Source organism: Lissotriton vulgaris, chromosome 6 (genome assembly GCF_964263255.1).
Source record: "Lissotriton vulgaris chromosome 6, aLisVul1.2, whole genome shotgun sequence".
In the NCBI taxonomy this organism is placed as follows: Eukaryota; Metazoa; Chordata; class Amphibia; order Caudata; family Salamandridae; genus Lissotriton; species Lissotriton vulgaris.
The window spans coordinates 654,541,304-654,567,245 of record NC_141694.1 but is presented as its reverse complement, the minus strand read 5'-3'; the positions used below and the strand labels follow the sequence as shown (position 1 = coordinate 654,567,245).

At 48.0% G+C, this 25,942-nt stretch overlaps 1 protein-coding gene across 1 annotated transcript in view; it reads right to left on the bottom strand.

Annotated features, from left to right (window-relative positions):
- SRSF12 (serine and arginine rich splicing factor 12) overlaps positions 1-24,233 on the bottom strand; it is a 94,812-nt gene extending 70,579 nt beyond the window's left edge. The window contains exons 1-2 of the mRNA XM_086926661.1: positions 24,006-24,233; positions 3,535-3,639 (exon numbers count right to left, since the gene is read on the bottom strand). Of these exons, the coding sequence (XP_086782787.1) occupies positions 3,535-3,639; positions 24,006-24,070 (170 nt within the window). The 5' untranslated portion in view covers positions 24,071-24,233. The remainder of the gene's footprint in view (positions 1-3,534; positions 3,640-24,005) is intronic.
- Between the last annotated feature and the right edge of the window lie 1,709 nt (positions 24,234-25,942).

Here is a 25,942-nt window from a genome sequence, read left to right as displayed (position 1 = left end):
TGCATGTGGAGAGAACGCCCACTACATTTCTTCCATCAGGTCGGCTAAATGAATAGTCTCAGTTTTGCAGACCTTAGAATTCAAGGTGGGTAATATGAAACAAACAGCGTAGCAAGCTAACCCAGCGAGCGGCCATGCATAGCGCTTGTACAGAAGATGTTAACTGGGGAAAGAGGATTTGAAAATATCAGTTACTTTGGGGCATGGGGACAAGAGATCAAGTACCCCAGGTTGTGAACTTGCACAACATAAGGTGAACAAGGGCCAAGTAACTCTGGTCAAAACATAAAACAGGATCAAAAAGACAGATAACTATGTTCAATACAAGCACATTTCCCTGCATCCAGTGTTCAACTCGTCACAATGAGGCACATTCTGAAGATCCCCGAAACACTACCTAGCCAAGCCTGTCAGTGTCAAGCATGAACATTGGCATTTGTGATAATTAAAAGAGCAATTGCGAACAGTCAATTCTTGAAGTACCTTGCATGTGGCGTTGGAAGTTCAAGACAGTAAGGAACAACAGTATAATTTCATGTGTAAGATTTTGCAGGAAGCAGGCTGGAAAGGTCAATGCCCTCCTAGATGTGCAGGAATCACGATTTTTAAAAAACGCTAGCCATATAATAAACATTAATACAAAAAGAGACCTACGATTAAGGCCACTTAAATATTCAAGAGCCTAGACACTAAAACAAAGTTATTTCTTCATACACGATACCAAAAGGAGTCTTCTTCAAGAGCCATGTGTGTTTTTTATGTTAATTTACCAGGAACCAGGGTATTATCTTGACTTTCATATCTTGATTTGACTGGTTCACTACCATTCAAGAAGTGAATTTAGAATATTGGCAATCTTTTTGCAAAAACATTCAATTTGAAGAAACCATTTGAGAAGATGTGATTGATAAACCGAACTTTCATCTGTTCTACACCAGGAGCATGGAACAACATTCTTACAGTATCAGCGTGGATATTAATTTCCTCCTTACAAATGAAAGGCAATAGGAAATGTCTTCAGAATTACCAACTGCATAGCTGAATAATTAGTTGGCACTGCGTTGAATTTTTTTTTCAGATTAAAACATGGCTACTGTGTTATCGACGATAACCAGGATTTATCTGCTTCAGTGCCAGAAAGAGAAAAAAACGACGTTTCTTTTCAAGGAGATCAGGACTGGGACCTACAAAAATCAGCATGTGTTTAGGTCCCAATAGGAAGTCCCTACTTGTGGGATCTTTGTCGTCACTATTTATGTTGGCCTCTATTGCAGAAGGTCCAAAGTCTCTGAAGCTGCCACGCCAGCATCGGAAGTCTCAGTGAGTCATATACATCACAGTGCATATACTGTCTTGGAAGAAGGATACGCTGTTTGAGAAGTGTTGGAGAATACGTACGCCCTGAAATCTTTGGCAGGGGACTTACTGATCTTTATAAAGAAACATAAGTGCTCATGTACGTCGCAGAACTTATGTTTTCAGATATTTTTCCAAAGATGACTTTCTTACCTGCAAGTCATCGCGTTAAGAGCAACAAGTGAACTCCCTTGAGTTAAAAATGGGAATCAGAGAGGACCTTTCCAGATAGCTTAAGAATAGTGTTTAGCCAGAATGGAAGGAATCTGAATTAACAGTGAACTATATGATGTCCGGCGACAAAGGTCAATGCTTTCTCTATGGGAATGTGAAAGAAGAAATCTGGAGTCTGCAGGTGCCAACTACCCAGACAAGTACTGAAATACACTTTTCCTGGGAAGAAACAACTGTCTGGATGCTGATGTGTTCACAAGATATGCTTTCAGGAAGAATGGGAATGGGCAAAGGAATTAATGCTATTGCAACCTGTGGAACCCTTGCCCGTGTCTGTTGTACAGCTGAGGTCTGACAGCCCATTCTGGGAGCTCGCTTTCAGCCCGGGGAAAGAGCTATACAGTGGGGGTTGAAGTCGATGCGTGCTTCATTCACCTCTGATGTCTTTATGGAAGCATTGATTCAAAGATCCCCGTGGCAAGGTTCTTTCCTTAAGCAAAATTGTTCGAAAAGTATCTCTGGTACAAGACAGAGGTTGATATGTGAAACTAGCTTAGAGACCCATATAAATGAAAGAAGAGTTTTCCTTCACAAGGGCTACTTTTATTTACTGACAAAACCTAGAACCACGAACAGCACACACCTAAATGAAATTGTGCTATTCAATAAAGTGGCCGTGAAGTACCATCCAGCTGACATTAGATACTGCATGTACACTGAGGGCTGTGGCATACAACAAGCAAAAATAAAAGAAATGTGTCTGCTTGTTCTGGATTCTCTACAGGAATCGAGGTGTCATATCCCTTCAAAGAAGAAAAAGAGGGCCGTAGGAAGATTATACCTATTTGGGAACGGGCAATTGGACAAATACGGACTGGCCATTAGAGAGAAAGAGGGCAGGGTAGAATATGCGTTTTCAGATTGCATCATTGCTATTGCAGTCACATTCGGTCTCTTGGCAGGAGGGCATGCCACAGAGAAAGGACGTATCAGTAAAAGTTTAAATCCGAATACAAGCCCACTAAATGTGCCCACAAAAAGCCTCATTCAGATCTTGACAGTTGAGGAAAAACTTAAGGTAACAGCATACATCAGAAGTATAGTTTATGTGCGCACGAGGATTCTAGAAGCACCATAGATGCTACTACTGCACTCTATGTGAGACACGTTTGTTCCAACATGTCATGCTGTTCTTTCTAGGGCCTTGAAATTGACTGTTCTGATAATTTAAGAGCAAACTCATTACTTTAAGAAAGTGAAGTCTTGCGAAAGGGAAAGGGGTATTGATTTCCGAATTCAAACCATATTCCAAACGCATGCAGGTTACATACAAATAACTTTTCTGGGAAGAACATGGCATGTAGGTCCAAGGTGAAAGGAGAAACGTTCGTAACTGGCATTGCTGAACTGATATTTCAATATAACCGACATCATTAACCATTATTAAGGATTATTGCATTTCTGAACAAACACAAAACACCCCCCCCACCCCAACTAAAGAAAATCTATTACACAACATTTAAACTCAATAAAATAAGACTGAATAGGATACAAAAAGCAGACTTGCAAGTTACCTCAATTTGGCTTGATCTTGGAAGCTTGACCTTTACTCTTTAGGGCTTGCAAGATGGACTGGACAAGAGCCGTAGACCAACCAAATCAGACTTGGCTTTGACTTTGTAACTGAGTAAGTTTCGGAAAGCCGAAGCCTCAACCTGGTGATGGCTTTGTCTTTGGCTTCCCCTCTTCCAGCTTTGTGTTTTTATCTCTTGCCACCCTCCCTCTTTGTTCCTTGAAGCTTGGAACTTTAAAGGTGTCTTTTGGCTTGCCTGCTTGCTTGCTTTATGCTTGGATTCTATCTAACAGGTTCATTCAAACTTTGGGGCTCTTGCCAGCTACTGTGGGCTGCTTTACATTTTCTGAGACAAAGAAATAAATACATTCAATTAGAACAAACGAAGTTTCAACATGTTTGCAAACATAACAAACAGAAATAAAGGATATTGGATATAAGCAAATCCTCTGGGGCGGCGAGTGTAGAAGTCAAGTGGAACGTATACGTCTACTATTGGGCCATATCGACCAAACTCACGGCGCAAATCCTCAGGCCTGAATCATTCCAGAAATAAGGTAAAGAAGTATAAACAGCGCTATTCCATGTCAATCTGCTCTAATATCTCTAAATATTACAAAACAAAAATAAAACATGGCTTGATTTCATCTAGCCTGTTCTTGATTAATACGTTTTGCAAACTGCCTCAGTTGCTTGTACAAATTTTTGTGCTCAATCTGAAGTTCAGCTCACTACATATACATTCCAAAAGATGGTTATTTACATTTTACCAGTTACAATATACTTTCATCTCCAAATTTAACAGCATGAATTGAAATTCTACAAAAGAAGTTACTTGTTTTTAAACTATTGCTGCACTCACTGAAAAATGGAAAGTAACCCTTGAAGCTTCAGCAATATGCATAATGACAAAAAAAAACACAATCACTTGGAATTTAGCAACATGGAACAGTAAAAAAAACTTCCTTTCACTTCATGAAAGGAACATGGCAAGTTACAGAAAGAAAAAGCACACTACTTACCGGATAAAGGTATTCAACAACATTGTAGATGTTACCAGGAAACATATCATCCCACTCATCTAGGAGGAAATTACATGTCAGATGGGAAGGTGTATGCCGTTTTGTGGAGAATTGTTTGAGCTATCTAATGGCCTGAATAAGAGTCTGGCGATCTTGCGACAGCCAGACTCTCGGTGGCACAGGAGTGGCAGTCCACCGTTTTGCCGATTACGACTAACAAGTCATATCAGAGGTGGAATGCCCGCTGCACCAGAGAACAGTTTTTCCCTGGTGGTGGCACATGAGGACCAAAACGCACCATGCTGTACAGGGACAGTCCTGCTCAGATATTTAAAGTTCTTACGCCACCAAACTTTTCATGGCAGAGCTCCGCCACGAAAAAGCTGGCGGTGCATGAACAAAGTGGGCCCTACTGGGGTGGGGGAGGGGACGTCAGTGTCCCGTGTGGTGCTGGAACTTTTTGTCTGTTCCCATAACGGTGCCTGTTTTCAAGGCACTGCCATGGGAGCAGCCAAAGGACCGCCGACCTTATTACGAGTTGCACACTTTCACCTCGTAATATGGCCAGCGGTCCTGCGCGGCTTTGGCCCAGTGGAGTCGGCACTGCTGCACCGTAGTCTTAACCAGGCCCCAAGATATAAATCAGCTACATAGGATTTTTTTTTAATAGTTGTGATAACCTAGCTGTTAGGAGCGAACTTTAGAGATAGTCAAAGAGAAGGGAAGCTAATATTCACAAGGACAGCCTTATTAATTTATTACAATAGTCCCTGCAATTTGAGATGAGTTATGGACTTTTGAAAATGATTTTCATGTTGGAGCAAAGTGGTGGAAATGAGGGCAAGAGAGGTACTTTTGACTGTCAACCAGCGCGCTACAGTGGTGTGAGAACAGAAAGAGCTTAAGACTAGCCGACTGATGGCTGAGGAAAGTAAGTGCCCGGCTCTCTTGCAGGGGATGATGAGCTGACTATTTAGATTCTTCACTATTCATGGCTTTATGCATCAGAACCTGAACTTTGAATTTTAAGATGACTTTTCTGGAAGCAGTGGAGTTGGCAATTGTGATTGGTCAAGCAGATTTTTGGAATGCCATATAGGATACTAAGGGTTGAAATAGTGCTGATTAAGTGTGCCAGGGCCCTAGGAAATCCACAATCAAGAATTCTATTTGGATGGAAGGATACTTCAAAAATTTCATACAATGCCTGGTGGAACTTATGTCACCATCATAGGCTCGATCGTGCCTTTGCCACCACAGTGCCGTTATTACTTAAAAATAACTTGTTATGGATACCTTTAACAAACATTTTTTTTCTAGGTATGTTCCTTGATTTTTCCCTTCTCCCCTTTTCAATATCTTATGCCTTTATTATTAGTGCTTCACTTCTATTTGTTCCTAGTATACTCATTGGTTTTTCAAATTGCCCTGCTCTTCTTATCTCTTTTTTCTCTCTCTTTCTTCCCATAAAACAAAATACCTTTAAAGGATTTTTTTCCTTGGTATAGTTTCTATATCCCTTTTTGGGATTGATTTGCATACATGTTTATTTTAATATTATTTACATGTATTTCAATTACTATAGGATTGCTGTAATGATGTTTTATTATGCCTATATTGTTTAATAAAGCTTTTTAAACTCAAAAAAAGAATTCTATTTGGAAACACTTGAACAATGCCTTTTTAGTTTTTTCATATCCAGACTGATTTTGGCGTTAATATTAATCTGGGAATGCTGAAGTCAACTGAAGTGCAATAAGAAAACATGCAGAGCCAGCTCTACTCTTAAGGTGCCCCTATTTTGAAGAATATATCAAGATGGATTGAGGCTGTGGGGGTTCTTTAGAGACAGTCGAGAATATTGGATTGTGTCCGCCAGACAGCTCCTATTCTCTTGCTGTACAACGAAAAATGCACTAGGAAAAGTATATAAATCATTTCGTCAGCTAAATACAAATATAGATAACCTAATGTCTTTGAATCCCTGTGACTTGCCTTGTGCAACTAGTTTACAAGGAAGCAGAGATGGGTAGGGTAGCAAAACCGAAATCTTAGAAACTGAAAAGACACAAAGGCTAACTATTCACTTACTGTGTTGATGGTGTAGACAACTCACTCTTGTACAGAAATAGCTGAATATAAGCCTTCACTCAAGCTTATGCTGTAAGGGATGAGATGCAGGCTCTGCTGAAAATGCATGTTGCGGATTATTCATGGTTATGTCACAAAACAATCTGCCTTTACTGGTACTAAATACACTTTCAAGGTTTGTAGCACATTTGATGATGGGCATAAGTATATGGCAGCACTCAAAAACTTTTTTTTAAAGACACACCCCAAAAAATAAAACAATCTCAATAACGATTTAAAAAAAAAAAAAAAAATTCTATACATGACTGATGTAATAGGAGGGGTCATAAGCAGTGCATTGCGGGGGAGCCAGTTATAGTTAGCTCACCTACTACAACGGATGAATTTCTCTGGTTGTGTATGCATCAAACCCAGCCGAACTAGTAGTCGCGTTTGCAGAGTGGAGGAGAAAGGGGGCTTGGCATCCGACCAGCTCTCAGGAATCCCGCTGGGTAGGATTTACAGGATATACCTGGAGGGGTTCTAAGTAGGATATTGTGACAAAAAAATTCCCTTTGATAAACACTACTCAAAGACACTGATTTATCTTTGTATAAGACCACCTTTTCTGGATTAATCCTTAAATAGGTCAGTGGGACGGTCCTGACAGATTTCTTTATTACGGTTTTTAGAATGTGTAAACTGTTTGTGGTACGAATGCGGTATGTATGAAGTGTAGGATCAGATAGATTCATATATTTTCGTGTCTTGCCATTTTCATCAACTGCTTTATTTATGTTGATTATAGAGTATTTAGTTCCGACAGTTTTGATACTCATAATAAAAATAAGAATGTATTCGCCCTTTGTTGAATTATCGTGATCTATAAATGGATTTCATGTGATTTAATTACAAGAACGTAGGCTGTATTATGCATTATTCCTAATGGAATAATTAGGCGGCTGCTTGGACTGCCTTATAGGAATAATGCATAATGCCAGCCTCCGTGTAAATTGCAATTAATTACCTGTATTCATAATTTCTGCACGTACAGTAAACGCAGTCTCTGTTTTGCTCACGTGCGACTCTTTTTAGCGCAATTTAAAAACAAGTTTTTCTTCCTCCTATCGATGTAGCCCCCAGGCAGGATAGTATTCATTATGTGTCCCTGCTCGCTTCAGAACGGACAGTGAAATAGACACTTGCTCTGCTTTCAGCAAGCAAGTGCATGAGTCTGTGTGCCCCCCCCCCACATTCTTTAAGGGTGTCCAAGAGGCCTCCTCCATTAATTCCAGAAACAAGGTGGTGGTGGTCGCTGGTGCGTGATGTACGAGTACCCCGCAGAATACACACACACTGGCAAATTGCAGGAAACTCAAAACAAGAGTCTGTTAACCCCTTCCACGCTGATGACGAGCTGGGCTCGTCATGGCGTAGCCTCCTTGCACGCTGATGACGAGCCCAGCTCGTCACGTAACATGCGTTTTAAAAAATCTCAGCGCAGGAGCGGAATTCCGCTAGCGCGCATGAGGTTAAACTTCAGTATCCAATAACTCACCTGACCTTCATGGTATGGTAAATGTAACACTGAAGTTTGCAATAAAATTCAAGCAGCTTTACGCTCCATCAATATGAAGTGCGTAAGGCAGCAACTATCTGTGCTTCCTTCAAAACGGTTAGGGTCTCCAACCTTTAGTGTAATAAGAGCACCTTATGTTAAATATCATTGTAAACTACTATTATTCGTTTTGTAATAGTGACCACATCATACAAGATTACACGTGTGACCATGCCCAAGATTACCAGCAGTGATCTCCTCAGTGCATCAGGAGGGTTGCCAACAGCAATTTAAATAAAAAGGCTTTGTCAGTTTGGAATGCCTATAAGTTAGTAATACATGCCAGCCACAGCTCCAGTGCCACTGGCACAAAAGTATTAATACTGAGTTTTCGCTCTTGATTCATCTCTTTAACTAAGCAAAAAAGTTCAAATTTAAAAAGGTTGGGATGAACGCAGGCGAGCTACTGATGGTAGCTGGAGAGCTACCATTACCTATAGGTCCCTCGTCCTCGACCCAGTCATCACTCATGAGGTATCCCACAAGACAGGAAACAAAACAGGAAACGCTTTTAGGCTCCACCCCCCTCCTGCCAGGTGCTATATCACTCCTAACCACCACAAGCACATCCTGTCGGTGGTTTACTTGATGGGTGACGCTTGGGTGAGTGCTGGGCACTTACCCACTTAGTTTTTGTCCTGTGGCTTCCTCCTGTGCTGGGCTTTGGGGGCTCCCGTGGACCGTCGTGGGATTCTGTGGAGTTCGGCTGCTGGGCTTCCCTGTCTCCTCCTGGGCTCGAGAGACCTGTGTTGCGTGGCTCCGCTGGTCTCTCTGTTCCTGTCTCGTGGATGCCGGTTGTGCTGTTGAGTGTGCAGATGTGGATGCATTCTTGCCCTGCTGCAAGTGCTGGGGGGAGTTGGCTGTTGATGGCTTAGTGCTTGGCCGTTTTTGGGCACGCTTTTGTCAGTTTTTCTCCCCAGGCGGTATTCTTCCCTCGGATGCCGGCGGTCTCCTTCGCTGGACGCCTGGGTGGGCTCTGGGCACGCCTGTAGTTGCATTGGGCGCTGTATTCATGCGGCGGCGCCCTTTTCAGCCGACATGCGTTGGAGTTTGTCCGTGGGGTTTTCCTGTTGGTTATGCCCCTTCCTCTCGCTTCACTTCGCTGCGGCCTCCGTGGTCATTGGCCGGCGGCTCAATTTACTCTCAGCAGCTGGTTGGTTGGCCACTGGAGAGTTTCAGGCATAGGGATTGGTCATTTTTGAATTTCTTTCGTGCTCTTCGGTTCCTTCGCTATTTGACTGTTCTGGGCGGGAGTTTTTCTGTTACTGCTGGTTTGTTCTACTGCTGCTGTTCTTTGTTTGTTATGGGCAAACATCACAAGAGGAAGCATTCTTCACCTGTGCCTTCCTCTTCCCCTGAGACCAGTGGGGACTCTGCTTCTCCTGTTAAACGTGCCAAGGTGGATGATGATAGGATTAAGCGCCTTATCCTGGAGAGGCTGTCTGCTATGAAGGCGAGCAAGAAGGATGTTGGTGGTCATTCTGGTGCTGCTGCCTTTTACTCGGACATTTCCTCCTCTGATGATTCTGATGAGTCTTCTCTCGCTGTTGTTGAGCTTCAGGGCAAATACATTTCCAGAGATCTTTTGCCTGATCTCCTTTCCCATGTTCAGGTGAATACGGGCTTTCCAGATTATTCTGCACCCAGCACTTCTCAAGATTCGCTCTTGCCGCAGTTTAGGAAACCTGTTGCCTCTTCTCTGCCGGTGCACCCTTTTGTGTCGGATGTCCTGCTGAAGGAATGGAAGGACCCGGATCACATCTCAATGCCCAGGTTTATGTCCAAGCTTTATCCATTGCTGGATATGGTGGACTCCTTGCCTGATTCTGTCCCGGTGGACTCCGTTGTGGCCAGTCTTGTGGGGCGTCCTTCCATAGCGGATGATTACATTCTGAGGGACGGCGTGGATAAGAAGATCGATTCAGATTTAAAGAAGTGTTATGCTGCCTCTTACCTTGCTATTCGATCTGGTGTTTATGGGGCCTATGTTGCACAGTCTTTGCTGTCTGATTTCAAGTCCCTGTTTTCTGCAAAGCAGGAGGGTGGCCGCTGTCCGGACTTGCTGGAGTCCATGGAGCGCCAAGCGGAATTCCTTTCGGACATCGCCTTTGATTCAGCGAGAGCTTCTGCTATGTCCTGTGGTTCCTCTATTGCTGCCCATCGGAACCTGTTGCTGCAGGATTGGAAGACTGACACGGCTCAACGTTCAATGGCTTTGAGGCTGCCTTTCACTGGTACCCATCTGTTTGGTGACTCTTGAGGAGAAGCTGCATATGGTCTTTAAGGAGCGCAAGCACTCCATTTCTTTTCGTGAGCTTCCGTCCCGTGGGGGGTTCCTCCTTCTCCGCTGCAAGGTCATTCCTTCAGGAGTCAGCGTGGCACTGGCCGGTTCTTTCCACTGAAGTTTCAGAAGAAGTCCCAGCAGGGTGCTGGATCTGGCCCGCAGCGTTCCTGACTATGCCGTCCGTGAGGGTCGTTCTCGCTGGTGGTCCACCTGTGGTTGGTGGGAGACTTCGCCTAATTCTTCGTCCTTGGCGTTTGACGACCTCCGACAAATGGGTCCTGGATGTTTTGTCTCTGGGTTACCGGATAGAGTTCCTGCCCCCCCCCCCCCCCCCCCCCCAACCGGGGTGGTGGTGACCCAGACTCCTCTGGATGCCTCCCACAGTCTGACCTTGCTGGAAGGGGTTCATCTTTTGGTCAGCAAGCTTGCGGTTGTCCTTGTTCCGGAGTTGGAACTGGGAATGGGTGTCTACTCCATCTTTGTGGTGCCGAAGATCACAGGGGGTTTCCGGGCGGTCATCAACCTTCGGGGTCTGAACTGGTTTGTGAAGAAGATCCCGTTCAAGATGGAGACTCTACAGAAGGTGATTCCGCTGATCCAGTATGGGTGGGTGTTCTCCACTCTCGATCTCCAGGACGCTTATCTTCATGTCCGCGTGGCTGTGGGAGGGTGGGGGGTGGGAGGTAAGGGGGGGGGGGGGGGGGGGAGATCAGCGTTTCCTGCACTTCTGCCTGGAGGGTCAGCACTGGCAGTTTTGGGTCCTTCTTTTAGGTCTTCGGTCCGCCCCCGGGTGTTCACAAAGGTGGTGGCTCCCTTTGTGGCACAGCTCCATCTCCTGGGGGTGTCAGTGTTCCCTTATCTGGACGACTGGATGGTCCAGGCCCCTTCTCTGGAGATCATGTCTCACCACCTTCTCTTGACCATGTCTACGCTCAGGGATCATGGGTTCTTGATCAACTTGCCGACGCGCCACCTTGTGCCTGCCACCCGGAGGACCTTCATCAGGGCCGTGTTCGACTCAGTGCTGGACAAGGTGTTCCAGCCAGACTCCCGGAGTCTTCGTCTTCAGTCATTGTTGAGGAAGTTGTTGTCCCAAGCTGCAGCTCCCCTCCTGCAGTGGCTGGAGGTTAAGGGTCACATGGCTGCGTCTGTTTTCACCGTTCCCTGGGCCAGGGTTCATCTGCGTCCTCTGCTGTGGCATGTTCAGAGATGGGTCCCCTTCCTTGTCTTGGACTATGCTGTTCCTGTGCCTCTGGACATTGTAGCTGCTCTCCAGTGGTGGCTGGATCCGTCCCACCTTTCCAAGGGGATGTGTATCCATCTGCCTCCCCCTTATGGATTGGACCACGGATGCCAGCGCGTCCGCTTGGGGTGAGACTTTGGATCATTGGGCGGTGCGGGCCTGTTGGCTCCCGTCGGAGTCGCGCAGGTCGTCCAACTGGAGGGAGTTGTCTGCTGTGAAGAGGGCGCTTCACTTCTTCCATCTTCATCTGAGGGGTTGCCATGTCCTGGTGAGGTCGGACAACACAGTGGCCTACATCAATCACCAGGGCGGGACCCGCAGTTCTTCCCTGAATCTGGTGGCCTGCTCCATTTCGGATTGGGTGGAGCGAGATCTTCTGGCCCTCTCTGCTCAGCACATTCGGGGTGTGGACAACGTGGTGGCGGATTCATTGAGCCAGAGGTTCCCTTTGTCTCTATCCCTGTGTCTGGCTCCCTGCGGACTTTCTCTCCAGTGGCCTCCTTGGCTTCTTTATGCCTTTCCTCCGATTCCTGCCTGTTAGAACCTGGAATGCCAGGTCACCTAGGGTAGCCTGGCCTAGGGCAAGACATGCATTTCAGAGGCACAAGTGTGAAGGTTGCAAACCACCCAATAGTAAAACCACGCAATAGCACACAAAAATAACGCTACACCAAAATGTGGAAAAATAAGCACTGCTTTATAAAAATATATCTTTGCACTTTTGTCTTAAAAAATTACAGTTCAATACATTTCAGCACTCTTAATCTTATTACTTTATCACATTTAGCAAGTAACTCCTTTTTGTCTTTCAATTGATAAAGTGCAACAATTCAGCTTCTCAAAGATTCCTTCACTCCCTTCACAGGAATTATTCTGTTGCTACAGGTTAAGTTTATAATACCATACGTTTCAATTACAGTACAGCGGAGGGTACCATTAACTTACAAGAGGCTTAGGGTTGCAATCTCCTAACTGGTCCCACCAGGGGTTAAACCCTTACTCAGTTTGCAAGGACAGAAGGTCTCACTCCAACTAAGCCTGGTGCAGAGCACGTGAACATAAACAGTATTACTATCCCGAGCCCCTCCTTTACATTAGCTTGAGCTCACACACTTGTCCAGGATCACTCGTTTCTGTTGAATCCCCACAGGACTCTTCCCGTTACTCCCAGGGCGTGAGAGGGTCAATGGAGAAACTAAAACACAATATGGTACCCAACCCTTTTATCTGTAGGTTTTATAGTCTTGTACTGAACCCGATGAAGGTGTGGTCTCTTTTCCAAGTTGGATGTTGTTCTACCTCCACAATCAGTGAAGTCCGCCTCACCGGACTAATTCCCCGCCTTCCCCACCTACCCGGCTTACTTAATTCAGTCAGACGTCGGAGTCAGACTCCTTCCCGACCTTCCGGTTGTGAAGCCACTAGGCCGGCAGCTCTCGCGAAGATTCCCCACTCTTCCCACGCTGTCTGGGAAAGCAGGCGCGCTGCTGGCTCGCTCGGCCGCCCCATGCGCTTCGTCACCAAAGGGGCGAGGTACCGTTACCTCACGGCGCACTCTGGTGCCGGCAAACCTCCCCACGTCCCTCAGCGACTCTCTCAGCGGCTCCTCCCCCAGGGGGCCGCCTTCCGCCGAGCTTCGCTACTGGGCCCCGCCTCCTGCCGACCTCTTCCGGGGTATTCTCCAGCTCCCAGCCGGCAGCTGATCTTCCGATGTCAGGACTTCCCCAGCGCTGCAATTAGCCTTCCTGACTGGCGCTCCGAATCGCGAAGTAAGCTCTCTCCCACCTTGCTAACCGTTAGAATTAGCGCCACGCTGCTGTGAGGGGGGGGGAGGGGGCGGGGGTCCAATTCGGCACCCAGATGGAGAGTTCCTCTTCACAGGAAGGGGGAAGCTGCTTCCTCACGAAGGCGGTGACACGCCAGAGCCCAATTCAGCACCCCTTTTCTCACTGTGTTGAGGACATCAAGCAATCAGGATTCAGTCCTTTGGTCAAGCGCTTCCACTATAGGTACAGGGCTAGGAAGGCCAGCAAGAGGGCCCGTCGATCTGCAGGGGAAAGCTGCCCTTTTGACCAGTCTCTCCCTACTCCAGCACGCGCTCCTTCTCACTAGTCACCTTGCTCCTGTCCAGGCTCACTGCAAGACAAAATGGCTGACCAACCCCTGCCCTTTTATAGACAACCCCCACAGAGTCCAGTAGGGTCCAGAAGGTTCTGGAAAGCCTAAGGTTATCCTATGGGGCAGTCTAAGATGTGGCAGTTGGAAACAGTTAGGGCCCTCCATTTTGTGAATTACAGCAGTTTCCTGACAGAACAGGCCTCTAGGCCTGAGGTGAAAAAGAACACCTATCCCCATGGCCAACACCTAGAAAAAGTCAGTGGACAAAAATTATTAAGGGTATGAGGGGCAAAAAGGGGACAAAATAAATAATAAATTGGAGGGACTACGCAAAAAGCCAGACAGGTCTAACAGGCGTCCCCCCCAGCTGAAAGTGGGGAGAACTACCCAACCCCTTGGGAGTCCTCATCACTAAGGCGGAAATATCTGGAGAGACCGTCTGCATTGGCGTGGTCCACTCCAGGCCGATGTTCCACCCGGAAGTCCATTCCCTGTAGGGAGATGGACCACCTCAACAGCTTGGGATTTTCCCCCTTCATTTGCATCAGCCAACGAAGGGGTCGGTGGTCAGTCTGAACCAGGAAGTGCGAGCCAAAGAGGTATGGCCGCAGCTTCTTCAGAGCCCACACCACCGCAAAAGCTTACCTCTCAATTGCACTCCACTTCTGTTCCCGGGGAAGCAGTCTCCTGGATAAGAAGACTACAGGCTGATCCAGGCCCTCTTCATTTAGTTGCGATAAAACTGCCCCAATGCCATGTTCTGATGCATCTGTTTGGACAATGAACTCCTTGGAGAAGTCTGGGGCCTTCAGGACCGGTGCCGCACACATCGCCTGCTTCAATTTCTCAAAAGCTTGCTGACAAGCTCCCGTCCAAACTACCCGTCGAGGTTGTTTCTTTGAGGTGAGCTCTGTGAGGGGCGCTACAATAGTGCCATACCCCTTCACAAAGCGACGGTAGTAGCCTGTGAGGCACAGGAAAGCTCGGACCTCATTCTGTGTCTTGGGGGGTTCCCAGGCCATGATTGCCTCAATCTTCGCCTGCAGGGGCTGCACAGTCCCCCTACCCACCAAGTGTCCAAGGTACACAACCGACCCCTGTCCAATCGGGCATTTGCTGGCCTTGATTGTCAATCCAGCTTGTTTCAGGGCCTGGAGAACTGCTTGCAAATGCTGCAAATGGTCCTCCCAACTGCTACTGAAGACGGCAATGTCATCCAAGTAAGCAGCAGAGAAACTCTCCATTCCAGAGAGGACCTGGTTCACCAGCCGCTGAAATGTGGCAGGGGCGTTCTTGAGCCCAAAGGGCATCACACAGAACTGGAAGTGTCCCTCAGGCGTGGAGAAGGCTGACCTTTCCCTTGCTCCATCTGTCAAGGAGATCTGCCAGTACCCTGAAGTGAGGTCAAAGGTACTCAGATATTGGGCAGCTCCTAGCCGGTCAATTAATTCATCCGCCCTAGGGATCGGATGTGCATCAGTCTTTGTCACTGAGTTCAGTCCTTGATAATCCACACAGAACCTCAGTTCAGGTGTGGTGCCTGGTGGCGCGGCTTTTGGCACGAGCACCACCGGACTGGACCAAGGGCTGTTGGAAGGTTCAATAACTCCCAGCTCTAGCACCGTGGCAACCTCTCCATGGATGCTAGCCTTCACCTTGTCGGACAGCCGGTATGTCTTCGACTTCACTGGTGGGCTGTCCCCTGTGTCCACATCATGGGTACACAGGTGAGTCCTTCCCGGGACAAGGGAGAACAACGTAGAGTACTGTTCCAGGATCTGGCGGCAGTCCTCCCGTTGCTCAGGAGTTAGAGTGGGAGAGAGAATCACTCCCTCCACTGACCCATCCTTCTCTTGAGATGAAAATAGATCTGGGAGAGGTTCGCTTTCCGCTTCCTCTTCCCCGTCAGTCACCATCATCAACATGACATCGGGCCTCTCATGGTGGGGCTTGAGACGGTTGGCATGCAGCACCCGTAGGGGCTGTCGAGGGGTCTTAAGGTCCACCAGGTATGTGGCCTTACCCTTCTTCTCCAACACTTCAAAGGGGCCTGTCCAGCGATCCTGGAAGGCACTAAGCTCTCCAGGCTCCATCACCCACACTTTCTGGCCAGGCTCCAATTCCACCTGGTGAGCATTGTGGTCATACCACTCCTTCATGACTGCCTGGCTGGCCTCCAAGTTGTCAGAAGCTTGCTTCCACAACTTCGCCATTTGGCTCCTGAAGGCCAGCATATAGCTCACCACATCCTGGGGGGGTTTCCTGGAAGACTTCTCCCAACCATCCTTCACCAGGCTGAGAGGACCGCGTACAGGGTGCCCATACAGAAGTTCAAAGGGGCTGAAGCCCACTCCCTTCTGTGGCACTTCCCTGTAGGAAAAGAGCAAACAGGGTAGGAGGACGTCCCATTTCCTCCGCAGGCTTTCGGGCAGACTTCTGATCATGCCCTTCAAGGTCTTATTAAACCTCTCAACCAGTCCATTCGACTGGGGGTAATAAGGAGTGGTGAACCGGTAGGTCACTCCAAACTCCTTCCACATTGCCCGCATGTAAGCTGACATGAAGTTGGTCCCCCTGTCGGACACAACTTCCTTGGGAAATCCCACTCGGGTAAAGATCCCCATTAGGGCTCTCGCCACTACAGGTGCAGTGACTGTCCTCAGAGGAATTGCCTCTGGGTACCGTGTGGCATGATCCACCAGAACCAGGATAAACCTGTGACCAGCTGTTGTTGGTGGATCTAAAGGCCCTACAATGTCGATGCCCACCCTCTCAAAGGGTGTGCTAACGACTGGAAGTGGTTCCAGGGGAGCCTTTAGCTTCACCCCTGTTTTCCCACTGGCCTGGCAGGTTACACATGTCCGACAGTAAGTGTTGGACGCCACTTTCATCTGAGGCCAGTAAAAGTGGAGGGCAAGCTGTGCAAAGGTCTTGTCCTGGCCTAAGTGTCCTGCCAGGGGTATGGCATGAGCCAGTTCCAAAAGAAAGGCTCGGTATTGTTGCGGGACTACCAAGGCCCTTGATGAACCAGGCAAGGGTACCTTGGGTTCACTGTAGAGGAGTCCATCCTCCCAGTAAATATGGTAGTGTCCTGTAACATCACCTGCTGCTTGGGCTTCAGCCTGTCGCCTCAGTCCCTCAAGGGTGGGGCACTCCCTCTGCCCCTTACAGAATTCCTCTCTGGTAGGACCTCCCTCCACATGCCACTCAGCAGGGATGGGTAAATCCTCCAGGGAGTCTACTTCCCCCTCCACGGACTCCTGGTCCACCACCGCAGGTGGCCGATCTGTCACATGGGGTGTGGAAGCCGGAGCAGGCTCTCCCTGTCTCCGGGTCTGTCCCTTTTTAGCAGCGGGTTGGGCCATTGCTCCAGGCTCCAACCCAGGCGAACTCCCTCTCCGGGCAGTCGCAGACTGTGTGCTTGCACAGGCCCAGTCAGGTGTACCCAGCATCGCAGAATGCGTCCGGTATTCCACCTCTCTCCAAGTATTGTGTTCCATGTCATTCCCCAACAGACAATCGTCTGGCACGGCAGGGCTTACGGCAACTCGAAGTGAACCTGCAACCCCCTCCCACTCAAAGGGAACCTCAGCCACTGGATAGTGGCCCATTCTGCCGTCAGCCATCGCGGCGGGGTGGAGTACATTAGGAACAACCTGCTCTGGAGACACCAGTTGACTTCTCACCATAGTCATACTGGCTCCTGTATCTCTCAGAGCCTCCCCTCTCTGGCCATTGATGGTGACCCATTGCCCATACTTTGTAGTATTTGGGGGCACCTGGATCTTTGGAACCATCTCCCGCTCTCCCAGGGACACTAAGGTGACACCCGCCCACTCACCCCCCTTATCTAAGGGCAACTCCTCCCCGAGTGCTACACTAGCTACTCCTGGTGACTTTCCTCCGGTGGGAGGGGGTGGTCTCTTTGGGCATCTGACATCCCCCCTTATAATGTCCAACACCACCACATTCAAAACAGTGGAGAACCCTTGGCTGCTGGCTTTGGCCAGGATTAGGGTTTCTGGGCGGGTTTGCCCTAGGGGTGAAACCTGCTCCCTTTCCTTGGAAATTATCTGGGGACCTTTAGAGAACTCCTTTTTCTCTCCCCCCTCCTTCTTCTGGGGGGCGCCCTGTCCGGCTTTTTGAGAATCCCCTCCAGTCCCCTTTGAGGACACCCGAGTACTTGCCCAGATGTCCGCCTCCTCTGCAAGCTTCCGGGGATTGGTCAGCTTGCAATCCACCAGGTGTTGGCGCAGCTCGGGAAAATATTTCTCGAGGAGGCGTTCTTTCAAAAATAGGTCGTACAGCCCCTCATAATCTTTCACCTCACTGCCCTTGACCCAACCCTCTAAGGCCTTTCTGGCGTAGTCAAGGAAGTCCACCCAGTTCTGGGTGCTTAATTTGTGGCTCCCCCTGAATTTCTGACGGTACCTTTCTGGGGTAAGCCCAAACTTTCTTAACAACGCCAGCTTCATGGTGGGGTAGTTGGTTTGTTCCTCTGGTTCCAGGGCCAGCAAGGTGTCCCGACCAGCAGGAGGCATGTATTTATACAAACCACCCCCCCAGTGCTTTTCCTGCACCCCATGGGCTCTTAGGGAGACCTCATAAGCAACCAGCCACTTAGCTATGTCATCCCCCTGACTGAAGCTAGCTATAAGGTCTTTCGGCAAATAGGGTCTGGACTCCCTGGTTGTCTCCTTTGTCTCGCTGCCACCATTCATTTCAGGAGAGGACCCCCGTTGCAGGCTTCTAAGTTCTAATTCCTTCAGCCTGAACTCATGGGCCATCCTCCTCTCCTCCTTCTCCTGCTCCAACTTAGCCAACTCCCATCTCAACTGTCTTTTCTCGCTCCTATCAGTGAGCTCGGCTTCAGTTAAGCTTCCCCCAGAGGCGCTACTGCCTCTTCTGGAGTAGGACACTGGTCCTGGGAGTAAGTTTTCCCCCTCAGAGTGAAATAACCCATCTATCTCCCCCACCGTGTCCTGGTCTACCCCTTCATCCTCCTCCTTCCTTTCTTGGTGTGCCTCCACCCAAGCCCTAAGACTGGTCTGGAGCTCCCCCTTCCTGGCACCAGGCTTGAAAAATACCCCCATTTGCTGGCAGAACACTTTCAGCTGAGCCACAGAATAGACCTCTAGGTTTTCCAAGGCAAACTCCATTTTGAGATAGGCAAACCTAGACTACACCCACCAGAAATTGTAGAGTTGCAAGGGCAACCTAAAGCTACCTCCACCCACCACCAGGAACAAATTTGGAAAAATAAAAAGACAAATTAGGAGGGCCGCAAGGAGAAAACTCCTGGTGTAGGTTTAGTGTATTACGTTGAATTACTATTGAGTAGCTGCAACCAAGTCAGTATTCCACCGCTAGGCACCAATCTGTTAGAACCTGGAATGCCAGGTCACCTAGGGTAGCCTGGCCTAGGGCAAGACATGCATTTCAGAGGCACAAGTGTGAAGGTTGCAAACCACCCAATAGTAAAACCACGCAATAGCACACAAAAATAACGCTACACCAAAATGTGGAAAAAAAGCACTGCTTTATAAAAATATATCTTTGCACTTTTGTCTTAAAAAATTACAGTTCAATACATTTCAGCACTCTTAATCTTATTACTTTATCACATTTAGCAAGTAACTCCTTTTTGTCTTTCAATTGATAAAGTGCAACAATTCCGCTTCTCAAAGATTCCTTCACTCCCTTCACAGGAATTATTCTGTTGCTACAGGTTAAGTTTATAATACCATACGTTTCAATTACAGTACAGCGGAGGGCACCATTAACTTACAAGAGGCTTAGGGTTGCAATCTCCTAACTGGTCCCACCAGGCGTTAAACCCTTACTCAGTTTGCAAGGACAGAAGGTCTCACTCCAACTAAGCCTGGTGCAGAGCACGTGAACATAAACAGTATTACTATCCCGAGCCCCTCCTTTACATTAGCTTGAGCTCACACACTTGTCCAGGATCACTCGTTTCTGTTGAATCCCCACAGGACTCTTCCCGTTACTCCCAGGGCGTGAGGGGGTCAATGGAGAAACTAAAACACAATATGGTACCCAACCCTTTTATCTGTAGGTTTTATAGTCTTGTACTGAACCCGATGAAGGTGTGGTCTCTTTTCCAAGTTGGATGTTGTTCTACCTCCACAATCAGTGAAGTCCGCCTCACCGGACTAATTCCCCGCCTTCCCCACCTACCCGGCTTACTTAATTCAGTCAGACGTCTGAGTCAGACTCCTTCCCGACCTTCCGGTTGTGAAGCCACTAGGCCGGCAGCTCTCGCGAAGATTCCCCACTCTTCCCACGCTGTCTGGGAAAGCAGGCGCGCTGCTGGCGCGCTCGGCCGCCCCTGGCGCTTCGTCACAAAGGGGCGAGGTACCGTTACCTCACGGCGCACTCTGGTGCCGGCAAACCTCCTCACGTCCCTCGGCGACTCTCAGCAGCTCCTCCCCCATGGGGCCGCCTTCCACCGAGCTTCGCTACTGGGCCCCGCCTCCTGCCGACCTCTTCCGGGGTATTCTCCAGCTCCCAGCCAGCAGCTGATCTTCCGATGTCAGGACTTCCCCAGCGCTGCAATTCTCTCCACGCGTCACGGCAGCCTTCCTGACGGGCGCTCCGAATCGCGAAGTAAGCTCTCTCCCACCTTGCTAACAGTTAGAGTTAGCGCCACGCTGCTGTGAGGAGGGGGGGGGGGTCCAATTCGGCACCCAGATGGAGAGTTCCTCTTCACAGGGAGGGGGAATCTGCTTCCTCACGAAGGCGGTGACACGCCAGAGACCAATTCAGCACCCCTTTTCTCACTGTGTTGAGGACTTCAAGCAATCAGGATTCAGTCCTTTGGTCAAGCGCTTCCTCTATAGGTACAGGGCTAGGAAGGCCAGCAAGAGGGCCCGTCGATCTGCAGGGGAAAGCTGCCCTTTTGACCAGTCTCTCCCTACTCCAGCACGCGCTCCTTCTCACTAGTCACCTTGCTCCTGTCCAGGCTCACTGCAAGACAAAATGGCTGACCAACCCCTGCCCTTTTATAGACAACCCCCACAGAGTCCAGTAGGGTCCAGAAGGTTCTGGAAAGCCTAAGGTTATCCTATGGGGCAGTCTAAGATGTGGCAGTTGGAAACAGTTAGGGCCCTCCATTTTGTGAATTACAGCAGTTTCCTGACAGAACAGGCCTCTAGGCCTGAGGCGAAAAACTATGAGGGGAAAAAGAACACCTATCCACATGGCCAACACCTAGAAAAAGTCAGTGGACAAAAATTATTAAGGGTATGAGGGGCAAAAAGGGGACAAAATAAATAAATTGGAGGGACTACGCAAAAAGCCAGACAGGTCTAACACTGCCTTCTTGCTGAAGGTTCAGCGGGAGGGGGCTCGGATGCTGGCTGTTCTTCACTGGCCGAGGAGGTCTTTGTTTCCTCGGTTGCTGGGTCTAGCGGTGGGTCCTCCTTAGACTCCACTACCCCTCGCCTCGGAGATCCCCGTCTCCCTCAGTTCTGGTTCCTCTCTCCTTGGCGGTCTGGAGGTTGAACGGTTGTCTCTTGGGGTCTGTGGTCTGCCCGACCACATTATTTCTGTGATGCAGGCCTCTCGTAGGCAGTCTACCGTGGCTTCTTATTCGAAGCACTGGTCTTTTTCTGGGTGGTGTTGCTCCTTTGATCTGTCTCCTACCTCTTGCCCTGCGTCTTCTGTTCTTCAGTTTTTTTCTGGATGGCTTTCAGAAGCGCTTTGCTTTGTCTACCTTGCGGGGTCAATGGTCTGCTATCCGTGCCTTCCGGGATCCAGATTCTTTTCAAGCTTCGGATGGCTTGTTGGTTTAGCTGGTAGCTGGTAGGTGTAAAGCTGCCTCCCAGCTTACTTTGGGTCGCTGGATTAAGGCGGTCATCACTCTGGCTTATCTTTGTGCTGGTTTGCCTTGTCCGGCTGGGGTTCCGGCGCGTTCCACTCGGGCGTGTCTGCCTCGTGGGCTGCTTTGGTGTTTCTCTTGATGAAATCTGTCGGGCGGGGACTTGGGCCTCCGAGTCCACTTTTGTGAGACACTACCGGTTGAATTGTGCCCTTTCTGACCGGACCAATTTTGGTCGTGGGGTGTTGCAAGCTGTGGGGGTTGCCCCCCCCCGCTCTGAGTCTGTGTGTTTTATGTTAGGTTATGTTAACTGGGATTTATGTAGCGCCAAATCGCCAACAGGTCCCTTAGCGCTTGGAACCAGGGGAGAGGAAACAACTAGCTGAGTAGATGGACAGCACGGATCATCAAGGAGTTAGCCTATGTTTAATGCTTCTTTAAACAGGAGAGTTTTAAGTAATTTCTGAAAGTGTAGCAAGTTGGATTCTTTACGGAGATACTCACTTTCACTTGCTGCACTCCTTTGTGTCTGGTCTGTGTTTGCTGCGTTGGGTGTGCCAAAGGCCTTGTTGGGCGTTGCTTTGGTATGCCTCATGAGTGATGACTGGGTTAAGGACGAGGGACGTAGAGGTAATGCTATGATTACTTTCGGTAATCCCATTACTCCCAGTCCTACTCGTCCTCGACCCAGTCATACTTCCCACCCTCCCCCCCCTGTCCAGGCCTTTGTTGCTTGGTGTGTCAGGATGTGCTTCTGGTGGTTAGGAGTGATATAGCACCTGGCAGGAGGGGGTGGAGCCTAAAACTGTTTCCTGTCTTGTGGGATACCTCATGAGTGATGACTGGGTCGAGGACGAGTAGGACTAAGAGTAATGGGGATTACTGAAATTAATCATAGCAGTAACTATCAAGCTACTCGGAGAAGCCTGAGCAACTAAGGAGTGTAAAGTGTGTTTTTAATTATGGCGATACCTGCATTTTAGCACCAGGAAATATCACTTATGAAGCATCAAAACAAGATACCAGAGAATAATCATTAACACTTAAAGGCCAGTATAATGCTGTGACCTTACCCAAAGGCATCTCAAAACAGACATCCACGTGGTCATGCTCACACTAAACAATGGTAGTATCAAAAAGCCTATGTAATAAATGTAATGCTGCCATTTTACTATAACACAGGTAAACACTTACAAAACAGTGGCAAAAGCTTTGTAAACACTTAAAAGCCACAAGAAAAAGATTTACCCTTTGGTGCTCAATAACATACCCTGTGGTATAAGGGGATGGCAGCAAAATGCTGCTAAAGGTCAATAACAGAGTCCACAGAGCAAGACTAGGCTGCAGGATAAAGTCAGTGTCCTGTGGCACCAAGGGCGTGTGCTGCAAGGACAGATCACTGGATACAGAGGAAGGTTTTGGCAAGCAGACTCAGGAAAACTGAAAACAGTATGTGGGCAATAGTCACCCCCTGCAGAGGGATCTACTAGGCTTGTGTCCAACAGGCTCTAGGTCTAGGATATGAGGACGCTATTTTAAAATACATTGACATTCAAAGTTAACCGCCTTCGGGTCATTTATGTAGTACTGGTAACTTTTGGACGATTTAAAAAAATAAGAACAGTTATAGAAACAAGACTAGTTCTCAAAGCATCTGCGGATCTATATTTTCAAGTTTACCACATTGCAGGAACACAAATTTAGGAATTCAAAAAAGGGCCTAAGAGTGCTCCTGGAAAAGATGAATGAATTCTTGTGTGTACGCCAAGGGATTCAGCATGTTCTTCAGTACCTATCACACATGCGTACATGTTATGATGCCTTTCCAGAACTCTAGACTTGTTGTGCTCTTCGCTGAAAAATATTGCTTTTCATTTTTTAAAGAAAATAGCAACTCCTCTTCTACAACTTCGCCAATTCTGGGAGTGTTTGCATACGTGTTCCCATCCTTGAAAATTATTAACTCCTGCTCTTCATAATCGCAAAACCTCAGGGAATCCTTTCCTAATCACACTTCCCAAAACCCGGGCATAAATTAATATACCTGAGGAGGAGGGTAAGGGAAGACAAGGAGCTGGATGTGTCTAATGGCTCGACGACATACGACCACGAGGGAAGACCACGAACCGCGGCTGGTCAGCAAGCTCACTGGATAAGTTAATACCTATAGCTCCCAAAGGGTGGGTAGATTTACAACTTCACTACCTTCCACCCCCTCCCCGCCTGTAGCGAGTTCATTTCAAATATACATCATAGGACAAGGAATACTGGACTAGGGATAATGAAGAGCACCGATAAGTAACCAGGGAAACACCAGCCATTACATACAATGTGGGTAGTGCCTCGAAGGCCGCTATACGAAGTATTTCCAGTGAAACAAAAATATCCGAACGGCCGACTCAAAATTCACTAGTTCAAAATGCAGACCTATTTGGCGAAACCCTTATCACGACACGAATATGCTAGGCATAGGCAGACAACCGTACGTTCAAAAATCGCCTTAGCAACAAACTATTTATTAGCACATTGAGCATCTTTGACAAACCATTGTGCCGCCAAAGACGCTATAACAACCTATGCTCCGCCTTTCCACAGAGGGGCGGAGTCGCAGACTCGCCATTTTCCAGCGCGCGTAGGACCGACAGTCTACCTCTGCGAGGCCTACCATCCCTCCCGCCCCACCCCCCAGCCCTTAACTCTTCCTCACCTGGTACCGTCCTCTACGTTGCGCACGAAGAGCGAGGTGTTGGGGGGGCGGGTATAGCGGGACATATCGGTGGCTGCAGAGACGCGGGCTCTCAAAGGCCTAAAGCTTGCAGCCGCTCGGCTCGAGCTTCAGTAGCGCCGACCGGATTCAAACCGCCGGAAACCTCGCCGCTAACAGCAGTAGATGAGCGCAGAACGTGAACGCGGCAGTTCGGACATTGACGCTGCGTGACGCGCTGACGTAGACGCAGCTACCGCCCAATCGTCGAGCTAACGGGAGCTAAAAACAGACGATAGACTTGTGCTAATAGAGACTGCAAGGAGTGTGTTAGAGAGGCTCACCTTACTTCACGTGACCTACAACCGTTACACACCCCCAGACGACTTTGGTATTTTTTAATTTTTTTATTATATTATTTAATGCGATTTTATATAGCGCGAACTTTACCGGAAGGTGTCAGAGCGCTTAACAAAAGGGCCAGTTACATTAGATAAGGACTTCGGAGTAAGTGAGTTACATAAAAGATTTGAATAGAAAAACTCTAAATTCACATAAGAATGGTAGTAAGTACCAAAGTTTACTACAGATACTATTGGTTACATATATACAAGTTGCAGATTCAGCTTACATGAATGAAGGGAGGAAGTTTACACATGTGAAATGTTAGTTCTCCAAACAGAAACCCATTTGATACTCTGTTGTACTCAGTAGCTTCCCTAGCCTAATCGTCTGGAGCACTGCTGCGTTTCTCCAGATGAGACACCAACGTGATGGTCTGTGCACATTTCACGGCTGGTCTCTCAAATTATTGAACCATTGTCTGCAATAGGCCTAGCTCCTCCACTCCAGGCGATCTATTCTCTTCAGTGCCCAATGACCCACATTAATGTTGCCTTCCACTTCTGTATTGTTGCCGCCCTGCCAAGTATCACAAATCAGGCGTTAGACTAACACATTTCAGTGCGGTGGTCCGCATCACCGCACTGAAATGCGAAGTCACGCATATAAGCGCCTATGACTATCAAGCACTGTTGCCCGAGTGGTGTCACTATTGGAATAACACTAGTGTTAGTGGCACGGATAAAAGGCAGCTTGCGCTGCTTGGCAGACTTCTTGGGGGCTGGGCTCTGAACTGACTGCTTGCAACACTGTTGTGATTGGCTTGAGAATCAGCACGCCGCAAGGCGCCAAACTTTCACTTTTGCAACTCATCAGGATCGAGGCTGCCTCCCGTGGCGCGAGCGGGCAGCAGCTGAAAAATCAAAAATTAGCTAGCATTCGCGCCAAGAATTTTCAATTCTATTAAGGACACGGAGGCAAGGATTATGCTTCTCTTTCATTTACTGTAAACTCACAGCAGCCAATAAACATACAGTTTGTTAAAGTTAAACTACATTAACCATGATGCTTGGCCCAAGCCACGCCTCCTTAGCCCTACAAGAGCCCTGGTAACAGTCCCAGCATCCTCTTTCTTTGCACGAACATGCAGCATAAGTTCGATATAAAGTCTTATAGAAACTCCAACATGGAATAACACGGAATCACTTCCAACTGCAGAATATCTCCAACATGAGATAGTGGGGAACAGCGTTCCAACTACAATCTTCAATAGAAGAGACGTCACTCCTTTTTCTTGTCAGAACCTAGAACAAAGATAAAGAACCCGTAATGCCTGTATAAACAGAATAAATCATAACAACGGGTGGGAAAGCATGATCATAACATGACATAGCCGGGTGGGATAATCCTCGCCTCCGTGTCCTTAATAGAATTGAAAATTCTTGGCGCGAATGCTAGCTAATTTTTGATTCTATTACAGGACCGGAGGCTTCAGATTATGCTAGTTTAACGCTGAATCAAATACAACAGAAGTAATATCTCCCACCGGCTTATAGTAGACTTGTTTGAATGTCGACTCAGAGGACCAATCAGCACAA